At 35.0% G+C, this 14,401-nt stretch overlaps 2 protein-coding genes across 8 annotated transcripts; one reads left to right on the top strand and one right to left on the bottom strand.

Annotated features, from left to right (window-relative positions):
• Positions 1 to 293: 293 nt before the first annotated feature.
• On the bottom strand, positions 294 to 1,812 carry LOC111801865 (protein TPX2-like). The gene is made up of 5 exons (XM_023686102.1): positions 1,777 to 1,812; positions 1,203 to 1,289; positions 970 to 1,029; positions 752 to 846; positions 294 to 402 (listed from the first exon to the last, which is right to left on the bottom strand). Exons 1-5 carry the CDS (start codon positions 1,810 to 1,812, stop codon positions 294 to 296), a joined length of 387 nt encoding a protein of 128 aa, XP_023541870.1.
• A 1,623-nt stretch (positions 1,813 to 3,435) lies between these two features.
• On the top strand, positions 3,436 to 13,757 carry LOC111807167 (pre-mRNA splicing factor SR-like 1). Of its 7 annotated transcripts, XR_002816921.1 has the most exons (6): positions 3,436 to 3,521; positions 5,097 to 5,406; positions 6,411 to 6,491; positions 11,383 to 11,459; positions 11,708 to 11,846; positions 12,682 to 12,772. XR_002816921.1 is itself a non-coding variant. In XM_023692761.1 (5 exons), exons 2-5 carry the CDS (start codon positions 5,119 to 5,121, stop codon positions 13,555 to 13,557), a joined length of 1,317 nt encoding a protein of 438 aa, XP_023548529.1. In that variant the 5' UTR covers positions 3,436 to 3,521; positions 5,097 to 5,118; the 3' UTR covers positions 13,558 to 13,757. The 7 variants fall into 7 exon arrangements, 4 of the variants coding, with proteins under 4 accessions (XP_023548529.1, XP_023548537.1, XP_023548549.1 ...); XR_002816922.1 differs by lacking the exon at positions 11,708 to 11,846 and having other exon boundaries at positions 5,097 to 5,410; positions 11,383 to 11,454; positions 12,682 to 13,026; XR_002816923.1 differs by lacking the exon at positions 12,682 to 12,772 and having other exon boundaries at positions 5,097 to 5,410; positions 11,383 to 11,454; positions 11,708 to 11,726.
• Positions 13,758 to 14,401: the final 644 nt, after the last annotated feature.

Genomic DNA, 14,401 nt, shown 5'->3' with positions numbered 1-14,401 from the left:
CTTGTAAATGTTTGATATTTAAACATTGTCATATCTTAGTTACTAATGTAACGTATAGTAGATAAGTATGATTTTTTAAATAATTTAAAAAATGAACAACCTAACGACCGTGTCCAACTCAACTGAAAAAAATAGATAATTTCAATTATTAAATCACAAAACATATTATAAGTTATAATGTTAAATTTTACCCTCACATTTATGACATTATATTATTTGAAAATACAATAGATACGAGTATAGTGGAAATATTATCGCTTTAATCTTGATACATCATTTCGACATTTGCTATTTCATTTTGGTCGAAAGCAATTGATTTTAGTGTCGGGAAGACAGTTCCAACATTTGCTACTCGTAACATGAAAACGAGGCTCTCTTGGAATCGTTAAGGGTCTTTTTGATCTGCAAAAATATAAATAAAAAAAAAACGTTTATTTTCATGACATATTCTAATGAGAAAATAAAATTATTAAACATGGGTATGAAAAAATAAAATTATTAAGGGATCGTTTGGTTTGAAGTTTGAAGTTTTGTTTAAGACTGTCATGCCAAAGTCAAACTCAGTAAGCTCAGAAGGGATTCCGTGTTTCCTCTTTCTTGAACAAGCACTTGTGAGGAATCGGGAAAGCCTCAACTCCAATTTCGATTATTTTACTTTCATTTTCGATTTCTCCTAATTTTTTTGAAATGATCTAAAATTATATAAGCTTTTCATAAATAATTAATAAAATAATAATGAATATTTGAGTACCTTTGAGGCGAGAATGGTCTATCAAAAAAAGGCATCAACTGAGCTTTGGGAATCATTCCTTTTCTTAGCAAACGAATCTCTTCCTCTTCTATAATCTGTCCCATTTTTAGCCACTGAAATGTCTTAACTACCCTTCAAATATTTTTTTTAAAAAATATAAAATTGCAATTATTGTAAATTTTAAAAATAAATAATAATAATAAAATTCAAAAAATTACCTTCTTCAACTTCTCTTCTTGTTTCTTCTGCTCTTCCATCACAAGTAACTTTCTTGCTACCTTGTAACAAATATTAATTGAATAATCCTTTTATATATATATATATATATATATATATATAGGTTTCCACGTCTTTATAAAAAAAATATTTATTCTCGTAGTTTATGAAAAAGTTTTATATTATAATAAATAATTTTTAAAAGACTTAAAAAAACATAAAATAAAATAGTTACCGAATAGTTGAAAATTGCACGTTGGATGGCCCTTTCTTGAGTATGCAATTTGAAATCTCGTGACCTTGTGTTCTCTTTTGTAGTAACCTTATTCACATGAAATTCCACCAAAATTATAAATAGTTTAAATAATTAAGAGAAAACAAATCATTTACATTTGTTGCAAAAATAAATAAGATCTCAACGAACGTAAGATCTCACAATCCACCCTCTTGGAGGTTTAGCGTCCTCGTTGGCACACCGCTCAGTGCCTAGTTCAAATGCTATTTATGACAGCCCAAGCTCACCAATAGCAGTCTTCTCTGAGCTTTTTATCTTTTGGGTTTCCACACTTTTATAAGAAATGTATCATTTCCTTCCCAGAAGCAATATCTTTTTCTGAGTACTCAAAAAGGATGATGCTTTGGGTATAAACACTTCAAGCATTGAAAACTCGACATTTCTAAGCACGGTTCCTCCTCAANAACCTAAACTAATAAAAAAAAATTAGGAGTTGAACGGTCACGAGTTAAGATTATCGAGAATAGGTTCAAGAACGAAAATAAAAATCGAGAGAGAGGAAAATATGAGTAACCTTGGAGGAGGGAGGGTTAAGTAAGGGGATCTTCATTTTGAGATAAAAGGAAGAGAGGAGAAGGAATGGAATGGTAATGGAAATGAAGTGGAATTTATTTATAAACAAACAAACCCAAACCCTTCGGATTAAACCTCCCTCTCATACAATTTTTTTTCTTTGGCTTTATCTACTTTTTCACCTATTTACCAACAATTTTACTTCAATTTTAATACAATTATGTATTTTTTTTTCTTTTTTACTTACAAATTATCGGTTAAAAAAAAATATTTTTGACACATCAGAACATTAATTAGACATATTAACTCTCGAGGTTTGAATTTTGTAATATTTTAATTTATTTCGTTGGTTTTAAGTAAGTTTAGTTAAAGTTTAAATTGACCATCAATTTTTGTTAATAAATTTTTTTTTTAATTATTTACAAAATTTTACTTATCTACCGTACATGTTACCTTGGATTATGAATATCAAATATTCTTAATATTCATAATAACTTTTAAATGAGGGTTGAGTTGGGTTGGATTGTAACCTTATTTCTCAGTTCATGTTAACCTATATATGGATCAAAATTTTTATTTTATAAAAATTTAACAAAGAAACAAAAATCTATTTCGTGTGGAGTCAATCCATGAATTGACTCAATTTTTTTGCTTGGGTTGGGTATTTCGGGTTCGACTTAAAATTGTAGAGTCATATGAACACTCTTATTCTCTATTTCTTCTTAATTTTATTTTCAATTCGTTTCATGCATGGATAAAGTAGTTTTTCACGAGCGTGAGTTTCATTTTCTCTTCTTCCTCTATTGTAAAAATGAACGTGATAATTTTTCTGCTACTTTTATAATCTTCGATCTAAGGTAATTTTATTAAGATGATTTGAAACAAATTTTAAATTTATTCAAACGAAAATATCTATAAATTATTTGTGTTGTATTAGTTTGATATTTTAATTTACATTAACTTCTAAACTTAATTATATAAAAGCATTTTTTCGTAAAGTTTTGAATTAGGGTTGATTGCATTTGGGATTAAGGTCTAATTAGGGTTTTGGCATTTTATTATTAGAGTCAGCCTGATGTCTCCTATGGTTGGTTTACTTTTTTACTTTTTTACTTTTTACCATTTGAATTGAATCACTTTTTTTCTTTCTATTTTTCTTGACTTTCCCTCTTTTCTCGGGTTAGGTGAAATTCTTAATTAGAAAATGTTCGTAAAAGTTACGAATTTTGTAAATGGATAATGTATTTATTTTAACTGTATAGATTAATTTTAATATTTATTGAAAGTATAATGATTAAATTAATTAAAATATGTTCGGAAAATAAAATGGTATTTTAACCAAACGAAGTAATATCACTCACTAAACACCATATTAACATGTGTCCGAGAATGTTGGAAGCTTCGCAAATATGAAGCAAAATGAATTGGGCCGGGTTGTTTATTAGAAAGGCCCATATGAAGCAAAATGAATTGGGCCGGGCTGTTTATTAGAAAGGCCCAATCTACAAATTTCGTTTAGGTCCAAGATAAATGGAATAAAAGCCCAATAATACGAATATTCGCCAAAGATTCGTCCCCGGCTGACCGTCCCGCAATTAGCTGACCGTTCCCGGCTGGAACCAGCATTATAAAACCCCGAACGAGCGCGCTTGCGGAGTCTTTTCCTTTGTACGGCGAGATTTCCTCTCTTTGCCGTCTTTCCCTTTTCCGCTCGACAATTTTGCTACTTCATTTCGTTTCCCAACGGTATGTGTTTGTTGCGATTGTTTCTGAATCTCTTAGGTTTATTGTTTTTTAGATGGTTTAAGCAAATTTTGAATCCGGGTACTTCGAAGCGTGTCTTATATGTGCGGTTGAGTAGCTTGATCGATTGAATTGGAGGATGTTTAGGAGTTTAGTTCTTTTAGTTCCAGTTTTCTTAAGGATGGTTCTTCCAATGTTGTATAGTGTGATGGTGGTGATGGGGATTTCTAGTTTTAAGATCTTTCTTTTTTCTACTTTTTTCCTGTGGTAATTAACTGGGTTTGGCGTCGTTGTCTTGACTTCTTATTTAGTAGTTTGAGGATTTTTTTTTGTTATCAATTTGCTAAAACCCCTTCTTATTGGGTTTGATTAGGTTTATCTGTTATTAAGTTAGACGTGGTTTTGAATTGTTTTTTTTTTTTTTTTTTTTTTTTTTTTTTTNGAATACTAAGGTTACTGAATTTATGTAGTCAATTATCAATTTTTTGGATTCAATTATAGGGTTTGAGAAGGCGTATTACCATTTGGGTTTCTTAAATTTAATCCTGTGTATGAAAGATTTTGTGTGAAAATGGAGTTCCTGGATCCTAATTGTTTGGGTTTTTCAAACTTCAATTGTTATTGGAAGTTCTAGATGTAGTAAATGTTAAGCATCTAAATGAATAAACTAGGAAGGTTGTATTGAGTAGAATGTCAGTTGAAGGTAAGAAACAAGGTGTACTTAAGGACCTCCAACTTGATGATGGCATGGGTTGTTTTGTTCTATCAAAGAGGAGTCTTTTTCACCCCCTCAGATTATTTGAAGCGTCCTCGGGTATTGAGATTATTATCAATAGAAGTAATATTACCATTATCATCTAATCATCGAATAATTAGAAATATTTGCTGAATGGATTTTTCTGCAATTAGTGATTTATTGACTGGTCCATTATCAAGTAACCTGTACAAGTTTGGTAAGGGTTTTTTTTAAGCATAGCACACATTTTTGCAACTTTTGGATGTAGGCTTCAAGTAGGGATGTTCTAGTAACCCGCCGAACAACCCAACTCAAGTTCTAAGGATTGGGTCGGGTTATTTTTATGCATGATTGAAATAGTCATAAGAGTTGTAAATGAATGTAATCTGTGGAGGAAAATTCTGAACAACATAAGTTGATGAAATTGGACATCGAAATATTGTAGTGAAGGTTGAAGGCTTTTTCTGCTTTAAGATTTTGATAGCTAATAATAGTTGAAAACAAGAAGCGAATGAAGGCAGCCTTTCCTGGCTGCTGACTTGAGGAGGATGTCTAGCTTTTTTTTGCTAGCTTGCACCACTTGAAATATTTTTACACATCAGTTCAATGTCACTTGTGGAAAAAAGAAAAATGTTCTTTTGTAGGTGTCTTTCGTTGTTGGTTCCTTTCTTTTTGTATGCAGACCATGTATGTTTCTCATATGCTATCAGATTAGGGTGACTTAATTTGTGTTTGTCTTCTCCAGACTATATCTTCAGGCTTCCTGTTAAAAGTATCAAATTTTCTTTTCATATTATTTTTTAATTACTGAATTTAAATGTAGTATATTCTTGTCCCTGCAGGTAGATGTCTAGTTGATTTATAATGGAGATTAAGACTTGTGGCAAGGCAATTGATTCTTTGCTGGAGAAGGTTTTATGTATGAACATTCTTTCTTCTGATTACTTTAAGGAGCTTTATCGTTTGAAGACATTCCATGAAGTGGTTGATGAAATTTATAACCAAGTTGATCATGTGGAGCCATGGATGACTGGGAACTGCCGTGGTCCTTCAACAGCATTCTGCCTTCTGTACAAGTTTTTCACCATGAAACTTACAGTGAAGCAAATGCATGGGCTATTAAAGCACGAGGATTCTCCTTACATCAGAGCGGTAGGTAGAATCCCTTTGACCCTTAATTATTATTAAATAATAATGAATTGACATGTTATATTCTTGAACTTTTGTTTTTACTCCTTTTGTGAATTCCATATTATTTATTCATTTTCTTTTGTAAATATATTATGGACATTAAGACTGAAAGCTTGCAGTGGGCATATTTTTAAAAATTAATATTCTTCATGTTGCATGTACTTTTACAATCTTTATTGGAACTTTGATTAATAGTGTAGAACTTGGGTCAAATATTGCTGTTGTAAATGGATTACTATGATAATTTAGTTAACTTAACTGGACGTAGATTTGTTAGTGTATTCTTGAAGGTTTCTGTTTCTATAGCATGAAATTTTCTTGTGGGCATTTTAGGAATAATTAATTCTTTCTTTTCATCGTATTTACGTTACAAAGCATTTCAGCTATATCTCTGTTTGTTAGTATGTAGTGATCCATAGATCTTTGAAGAATCTGCATTGCTATATGTTTCTGCTTTTGTTATGTTATATTTTTTAAAAAATAACTTTCTGTTGCTTTTCTTTTCTGATTGGTAGTTGTATATATGTGCTTCTAGATATTTAGTCCTCCCTCAACTGTGGGATGTTGAAGAAGCATCGTATTTTTGTTTGAATTTTGTTATTGTCACCTAGAATAGACTACTAATCTAAACTAGTATGCTTCTTCAAAATAGATTGGAGATTAGCTCTTGGTATATTTATGCGTTAGGCTGCTCCTTTCTAAGTTCTACCTTCATTCCATCTCAATTCTGTTCTGCCAGAACAGTATTGGTTCGGGATAATTGAATAAATAAATAAATAAATAAAAATAACATAAAGCTGCATGTTGTATTTTGATTTAATTATGAACATTCTTTCTCCATAATTTGCTTTCTTACCTTATTATTATGATGCCCTTAGTTGTCCGATGTTTAAGAAATTTTGGGTGTAGCTGTATGATTCGGTTCTGCTACCATTTGACGTTATTTCTTTAATTAATTTTTCCAGATTGGATTCCTCTACTTGAGATATGTTGCAGATACGAAAACTCTGTGGAATTGGTTTGAACCTTATGTTAAAGATGAAGAGGTATATGATACATATGGGTGCTTGTTTTTTGTTTTTATTATTATGAGAACTGGTGCTAAAGATAACAGTTAGCATGCATGTGTTTGGCTTAGAATTTTCCTTAATGTGACTGTAAGTTGTTTTTTGTCGTTTGTATCATTGTTTTCTGCTGCCTTCAATGTAATTGTATTGATAATTGATTAAGCACAGACCTATTTTCAATATTATAGAGAGGTCATATATGCTTGTGAAGAATGGTAGACATTCAAATTTAAAATAACGGCTGTTGATACTTACTAATCCAGTTATTACTCTGTTCTTTTAATTGACTTTCTACTGCAACCCCTCCCTTTGGAGAATGCATTTGTAACCTCCTTTTGTACTACAACGGATGCCTTGCCCCTTTGTATGTGAGGCCATTTTGGCTTGGTTGGTGCGTTTTGAATGAAGTTTCAACTGTTTCTTATCAAGTGAAGACGAATTTTGGCTTGGTTGGTACCAACACCCACCCTAGTTGAATTCTGATTTTGTTCTTTTGCGAGTGGAAGTGAAGATGAATACTGAAGCTCCTTTCTCTTACACTTTATTAGTTATACAAGTGGATCACTTCGTAAGAAACAGTAAAGAGAAGGTGTGGGCAGACACAGGACCTGATTTTTGTATGTTTTTCGTTAAGTTTGAGATCACTCTAACATGTAGAAGTAAAAGAATACTATTTTTCAAAGCTGGAATGGATGAGATTGCAAAGTTCCTTTGAGGAGTCTGCAAACAACTTCTACCAAATGACTCCCCACGAGTTATGATCTAAAAAAATTCAAAACTAGGATTAAAGCTGTAACAACCCAAGCCCAAGCTCACCGCTAGCAGATATTGTTCTCTTTGGGCTTTCCTTTCCAAGCTTCCCTTCAAGGTTCATCCACTAGGGTGATTAAAGCTGTAACAACCCAAGCCCAAGCTCACTGCTAGCAGATATTGTTCTCTTTGGGCTTTCCTTTCCAAGCTTCCCTTCAAGGTTCATCCACTAGGGAGATTAAAGCTGTAACAACCCAAGCCCAAGCTCACTGCTAGCAGATATTGTTCTCTTTGGGCTTTCCTTTCCAAGCTTCCCTTCAAGGTTCATCCACTAGGGAGATTAAAGCTGTAACAACCCAAGCCCAAGCTCACTGCTAGCAGATATTGTTCTCTTTGGGCTTTCCTTTCCAAGCTTCCCTTCAAGGTTCATCCACTAGGGAGAAGTTTCACACCCTTATAAGGGATGTTTTGTTCCCCTCTCCAACTGGTGTGGGATCAATCCACCCTCCTCGAGGGGCCCAGCGTCCTTACTGGCACACTGCCTGGTGTCTGGTTCGAATACCATTTGTAACAGCCCAAGCCCACTGCTAGCAGATATTGTCCTTTTTAGGTTTCCCTTTTTGGGCTTCCCTCAAGGTTTTAAAACGCATCCACTAGGGAGAGTTTTCCACACCCTTATAGGGAGTGCTCTATTCCCCTGTCCAACCAATGTGGGATCTCACAAAAGCTTTCCCCTGATTGAAACATGGTTAATGTCCTCTCACAAACACATTTGTTGTTTTAGGAAATTACCAAGTTGAGTTTTATTGATCTTGTATTGGTGTTGGTTCTTATAAGACTGAGACAAAATAAATATTCGATATCTTCTTGGGTGCTTTTGATTTTGAACGAAGACTAGTGAATTATTTAGTAAGGACGATACAAGTTTTGCACAGCTCCAATTGCAAGTAAATAAATGAGAGGGTTAAACTTCCACCCTCCCTTTGAATTTATTTCTTGGACCAAAATCTCTAAGGAATTCATGAAGTTCAAGAAGATATGGCCACTTGCCATCTGGTTACCTCCCTTGTTCAGCCAACTCCTAAATCTTATATACCAAAGATGATTTAGAAATTTAATACTTTGTTGGAACATATGTTGCATGTTAGAGAGGTTTGAGATCCCATTTTTTGATCTGGCTATGTTTTTTTCACTATTACTAACAAAAGCGTCTCCAAGGGAGAAGTGATTCGCTTACCGGTTGCAAAGTATGGGGGGCGACCATGAGATTGAAGTCCCATCCTTCCATATGAAATTTTTTTTGGTCTAGTTGTTACTATCTCAAAGGTGAGAGCTTATGTTCAAAGTGGACAATATCATATCATTGTGGAAGTTCGTTGTTCCCAACCATTGGTATCAAAGCCCAATTTTAGAATTCTGTTGATTACTTACATCGTGATCTGTAAAGAGTTGCCCATGATGGAGCTGTAAACCCTCGTCACTTCCTGGTATTAGCTGTAGATCATATGATGATTCACTGTTATTGACTTGATTGATTATAATATGTGAACTATGCATTTGTAATTTAAAATAGAGAATAATACAGGCTGGATTAGGAATTTACAATATAGTAAATTGTAGGAACTGAAAGGAAAAATGATGTCCTAACTGGGAAGAGGATGGGGAAGGAGGCAGTCGAAGTGGCCTACAAGGGCATAAAAAGACCTAGCTTTAGAAGCCCCACCCCTGGTGCAGTTAGTAAATGCAACTATGAATTCAGCGATAGGGGTGGACAATAGGGTGCAAACCCAAATGCTCCAAGAATGCCAGACATTGCTGTAATGATGGGAGTGATGCAACCCCTAACACAAATGACTGGACAAATGGTTCCTGAACCTAAATCTTGTGCAAAATGTTGGGTTGGGCTAATGGTTCCTGAACCTAAATCTTGTGCAAAATGTTGGGTAGGTATCCCAACCCAACAATGACAATGTCAACACGATACAGGAAAGCAAGTGTCTTCAGGGACTTCAAAATGATGGGATCTTGAAGTGTTCAAAGTGGTAGCCGAACTGTGGATGTCTTTATTGACGAGATTTTTAGGTGCATGAAGTGTTCGAAAGGACATAGGTCGAGTTGTGCCTTTCATGTTGTGTAGTGATGCTTAACTATGATGGCAATTAGCCTCCACAGTGATTGTTGCGGGCGAAGACCAAATCACGTCAATTTAGTTTAAAGAGGCATTCCTTTGGAAATACTTCAAATTGGTGGTGTGATACAAGAAACAATGAGAATTTTTTAGTATAGAGGAAGGAGACAGATCGATAGATGAGTATGAGTGTGTCTTGGTTGGGCTGGGCAAGGAGAATTTTTTAGTATAGAGCAAGTAGATGAGTATGAGAAAGGAGACACTTGAGGATCTCATCATTTGAAGTACTTGCTCTCTAATGTCGTGTTGACATTGCCCTGGTTGGGCTAGGCCACTTGCCTAGCATTTTGCACTAAATTTGGGGTCGTTTGTGAGGATTGCATCACTCCTATCATTGTAGCAATGTTTGACATTCCTGGAGCGTTTTGGGTTTGCACCTTGTTGTCTCGGTGGGGCTTCCAAAATGGGGTCCTTTTGTTACCTCGTAGGCCTTCTTCGACTACCTGTCATTCTTTGTCCTCTTTTCAGCCGGAAGATCATTTTGATTCTTAGTCTGCAATTTGCCATATAAATTCACAAGTGGGTTTAACAAACATGCTTTATTCTCTATTTTATTTTAAATTACAAATGCGTATCACTTCACTTATTATAATGGTTGTCTAAACTGCCGTCTTTCTTATTAATTTTTAGAGAATTATAGAAAAGGTAACTAAATCTAAATTAAATCTCTAGATATTGATACTAGGTAGCTAAATCTAAATAATAATACCTAGATATCAAGTAACTAAATTTAAATAAATCCAAGATAAATTGGGGAGGTCAACCACTTCGAGATTACACAAATTTCCTTCGACACTCCCTTCAAGCTAAATATCCTTCAACACTCCCCCTGAGTTTGAGTAATAGATTTATTTTTCTCAACTTAAGGGGGAGCGACAATGAATGATATCTATTAGTCAACTTGGAGGAGAGTGTAGAAGGATATTTGTGTGATTAGTTGGCCTGCTTAATGTATCTGGTTGGATTTATTTAGATTTAGTTACCTAATATCTTGTGATTATTATTTAGATTTAGTTAACTAGTATCTAGGGACTATTATTATTATTTAGATTCACTGTTACCTAGTATTTAGGGTATTCAGATTATCTAAAGATTTAGATTTAGTTAATCTTTCTCCTTTATAAAAGGGACATATAATTCTGACAACCATCTAATTTAGACTTGCAACAATAATCAATCAAAATAATTCTAACAGTGAATCATCATACGACCTACAGCTAGGTTTATAGCTTGGTCATGGGCAACTCTCTATAGCTTGTATGTAGTCACAAAGTCTAAAAACTAAGCTATGATACCAACGGTTAGGGACAACGGATCTTCACAATAGTATGATGTTGTCTACTTAATGTTCTAATTTCTTTGCTTTTGGTTCCCCATTTTAAAAAAAGGTTATCTTGACTTCATTTGCATTTTAGTTCCGATGCCAATATTGCAGAGACTCGTGTACCTTGGCTTTTTATCCATTTATGTGTGTACTTCTATCTTAACTTTATAGAAGAGCTTCATGTTCTTTTGTGTTGATTTACTTGGAAGTTGTGGCATATTTGTGTTTCAGCTCTTGGATTCCTTCTATTTCCTCCCAAGTCAACGGGAGATTTTATTTAAGTTCCAAGTCTTCGGACCCTCTGTATAAAATTATTGCTTACCTATGCCAATTGTATCTTAGGCACTTTTTTTTTAAGATACAGAAAGAGAGATGTAGATGGATTTTAAGGATAGGGATGGTGTGGGTTAAGTAGGAATTAGAAGTACCTACATATCGACTACCTGTCATGCACATACATTTCATTTTATGCCAAGTGTCTCTGTCAGACATAGATACGTCTGGACACACTCAAAACACATGTCGACATACTATTTTACGTGTCTTATATACATATATATATTATGTACATCCAATAATTTAAAAGGAACTAACAGACTGTGTTTCAGGAATTTTCACCAGAATCCCATGGACGAATGACTACAATGGGTGTTTATGTGCGTGATTTGCTCCTTGGACAGGTCAGGTTATACACCAACATTTCCCTTCAAATATCATGTTGTTGGGTTATATTTTTCTTGTTTCTTTTTAACGTCTTTGCCTCAAAAACTTGATAAATTGTGTGTATATGTACAGTTGGTTTGTGAATCTTGTGACAACCTGCTGTTGACATTGCTCTATGATCTAACCATGGAATGAAAATGCTTCTTTGTTAGAGCTTTTTTTGTTGTTTCTGGGAACTGATATCCTGTATAAGCTCTGTGCACATTGCAGATCCCGGATGTTACTCTGTCGGGTTCGAAGATTAAGAATTAAATATATATATATATACACAGTATAATAGAGTCGAAGACTCTCACTAAGAGATGAGGAGGTGCAAAAAAGATCAGGAAAAGAAGAACTACCGGATAACGTAACCTCCTCCCTCCCCCTTTCAACTTATTAGGAAATTCTCTGTCCATTAAAACATCTCGTATATTGTCGATTTATCATGGTGACTCAATGCCATGTTCTCTGTTTTTAGAAGGTACTTCTTAGCTTTGAAGGCATGCACGTGCAAAGTGAAGTTGAATTTACAATGTGCCTTTGGTGTCTTGTTCAGTTAGTAGTATTGTCCATTTTTTTGTTTGCTTTTTCTGATTCATTCAAGACTTTTCTTTTAGGTAGATTGGAGGGGACCTTTGACCTAAAGTATCGGTTGTGTTACCTTTTACCTGTCAAAAGATATACCTATTAGAGCTGCCCCTTCATGAACTTTCTTAACTATTCATTCTTGTCACATTATTTCAAGGAATGTTCTTGAAATAATTGAATAAATTCGTTGTTTGGATTTAATTGTTTCTGTTATAGTGGTGAAAAGAGATGAATCAAGTGTATAAGATGGATAGAATGCGTGTAATTAGTGACTTCACTAAATTTGATGATTGAGGAGAGGAATGGAGACTAAATTTGGAGGTGGAAGTGATTTAAATCATATGAAGAACACTCTCTCTGTTCACAACGAATGGAGACTAGAAGGAACAAACTAAAGTGGTTTGTGTATTAATGCTTTATCAGTACAAAGCTGATTAAATCCTGATATCATATCTATATATAGGTTTGCATTTGGCTAGAGAGGATTTCACTTTTGGTTGGCAGTCTTTGTGTTCCAAATGTTCTATATTGGTATTAAGTGATTGTATTGTGTTAGCCATTGAATCCTTGTATTTGTAGTTTGAAAATACTCTCATTTTGTTTTCCCATTGCAGTATTACTTCGATACCCTTTTCCCTCGTATTCCAGTTTCTGTCTTGCGGCAAGTTGCAGCTAATCTTGAAAAGTTGAAGCTTCCCAGCAAACATTCTGGTGTGACAGGGGAAACCCATCGAATAGGGTCTGAAGATACCGCACGGCGGCCACCTTCTGTAAAAGCGTCGCTTTCAGTTTCCTTTGGACAACGAGCCCCACATCGTGCCTCAACTAGGGACTCATCCCCAGTTCGTTGTACACTACCACCATCAGTTAGTGACAGAGATAACAAGGATGATCTACAAAGATCTCCAAGCAGTCGTCATCCTGATAACAGGGAGAGGAGCAGGGATAGAGATCATGACAGGGAGAGGAGCTCGGATAGAGATCACGGTAGGAAGAGGAGCAGGGATAGTAGGGGAAAGGATAGGGACAGAGATCGTGATCGAGACAGAGAGAGGTATAGAAATCGGGAGAGGGATCGAGATAGAGATAGAGAAAGAGAGAAAGGTAGGGGTAGAGATAGGGAGAGGGAGCGAGACAGAGAACGAAGTTATGATTATGATCGGAGGACTCATTATGCTGATAGTAGAAGGGACTACAAAAGGAGTAGTCGTGATAGTGTCACCCGGCATTACCGAAGGAGTCGGAGCCGAAGTAGGAGCAGGAGCAGAAGTCAAAGTTTACTACAAACAGGGAATGATGGCTACCACAAGCGAGAGGCAAGTCCTGTAAGAGGTGGGACTACAGAGAAGACGTCTATTAACCTGGCAAAACTCAAAGATATTTATGGCGATGTGAGGGAGGAGAAAGGGGATTTGAGCAAAGAAAGGTTTAATAATAGAAGGGATAGCAGTGGTGAAGAGGTGATTAGATTGGGAGGTTCCTGGAAATAGTGAGTGATGATATGCTCTAATACAACAAGTTCACTACTCTGTTCAATCTTGTCACTTGAGTTTTTAGTATTCATCTCTCCCAAATCAATCTATTTCATCAGTTGAATGCCCGGACTTGGGCTAAATGTAATACAACCATGTGGTGGTGTGTATAAGATCTTTCACGAAACATTCTTTGAAGGTGTGAAAATTTCTCGCTATTACATAATTAGCCAAAACGAATAATATCTACTAGTGGTGGGCTATTATAAATTGCATCAAAGTCAAACTACCAGATGGTGTGAGGCATTGGTTGGAGTAGGGCTGGACTCTCTTCAAATTACCAGATGGTGCGAGGCATTGGTTGTAATGGACCAAAATGGACAATATCTAGTCATGGTGAGCTTAGGTTGTTGGATAATATCTAGTCATGGTGAGCTTGGGTTGTTATAAGCTACTTGCTTTATGTTGGATGGACAAGGGAAGAGTGATACCGTGACTAATGAAGTTTTTATGTTGGATGGACAAGGGAAGAGTGATACCAGTGACTAATGAAGTTTTTTGTCTGAAAAATTATAGACAAACAATTTCCACAATTATTGTCTACTTTGAGCATAAGCTCTCATGACGTTGCTTTCCCAAAAGGCTCATGTAGGCTTTTCCAAAATGCCTCATATCAATGGAGAGAGTATTATTGGTTTATAAATGCCTCATATCAATGGAGAGAGTATTATTAGTTTATAAATCCATGATCATTCCCTAAATCAGCCGAGGTGAAACTTTCATCATCCAACATGTTTACATTTAAGTTGGGCAAATTACAAATTTAATATCAAATTTGGATAAAATTTGATGACCTTTGGCC

Source organism: Cucurbita pepo, chromosome LG01 (genome assembly GCF_002806865.2).
Source record: "Cucurbita pepo subsp. pepo cultivar mu-cu-16 chromosome LG01, ASM280686v2, whole genome shotgun sequence".
Classification (NCBI taxonomy): Eukaryota; Viridiplantae; Streptophyta; class Magnoliopsida; order Cucurbitales; family Cucurbitaceae; genus Cucurbita; species Cucurbita pepo.
Note: the sequence above shows the minus strand (reverse complement) of the source record. Positions and strands in the feature narration are given on the sequence as shown.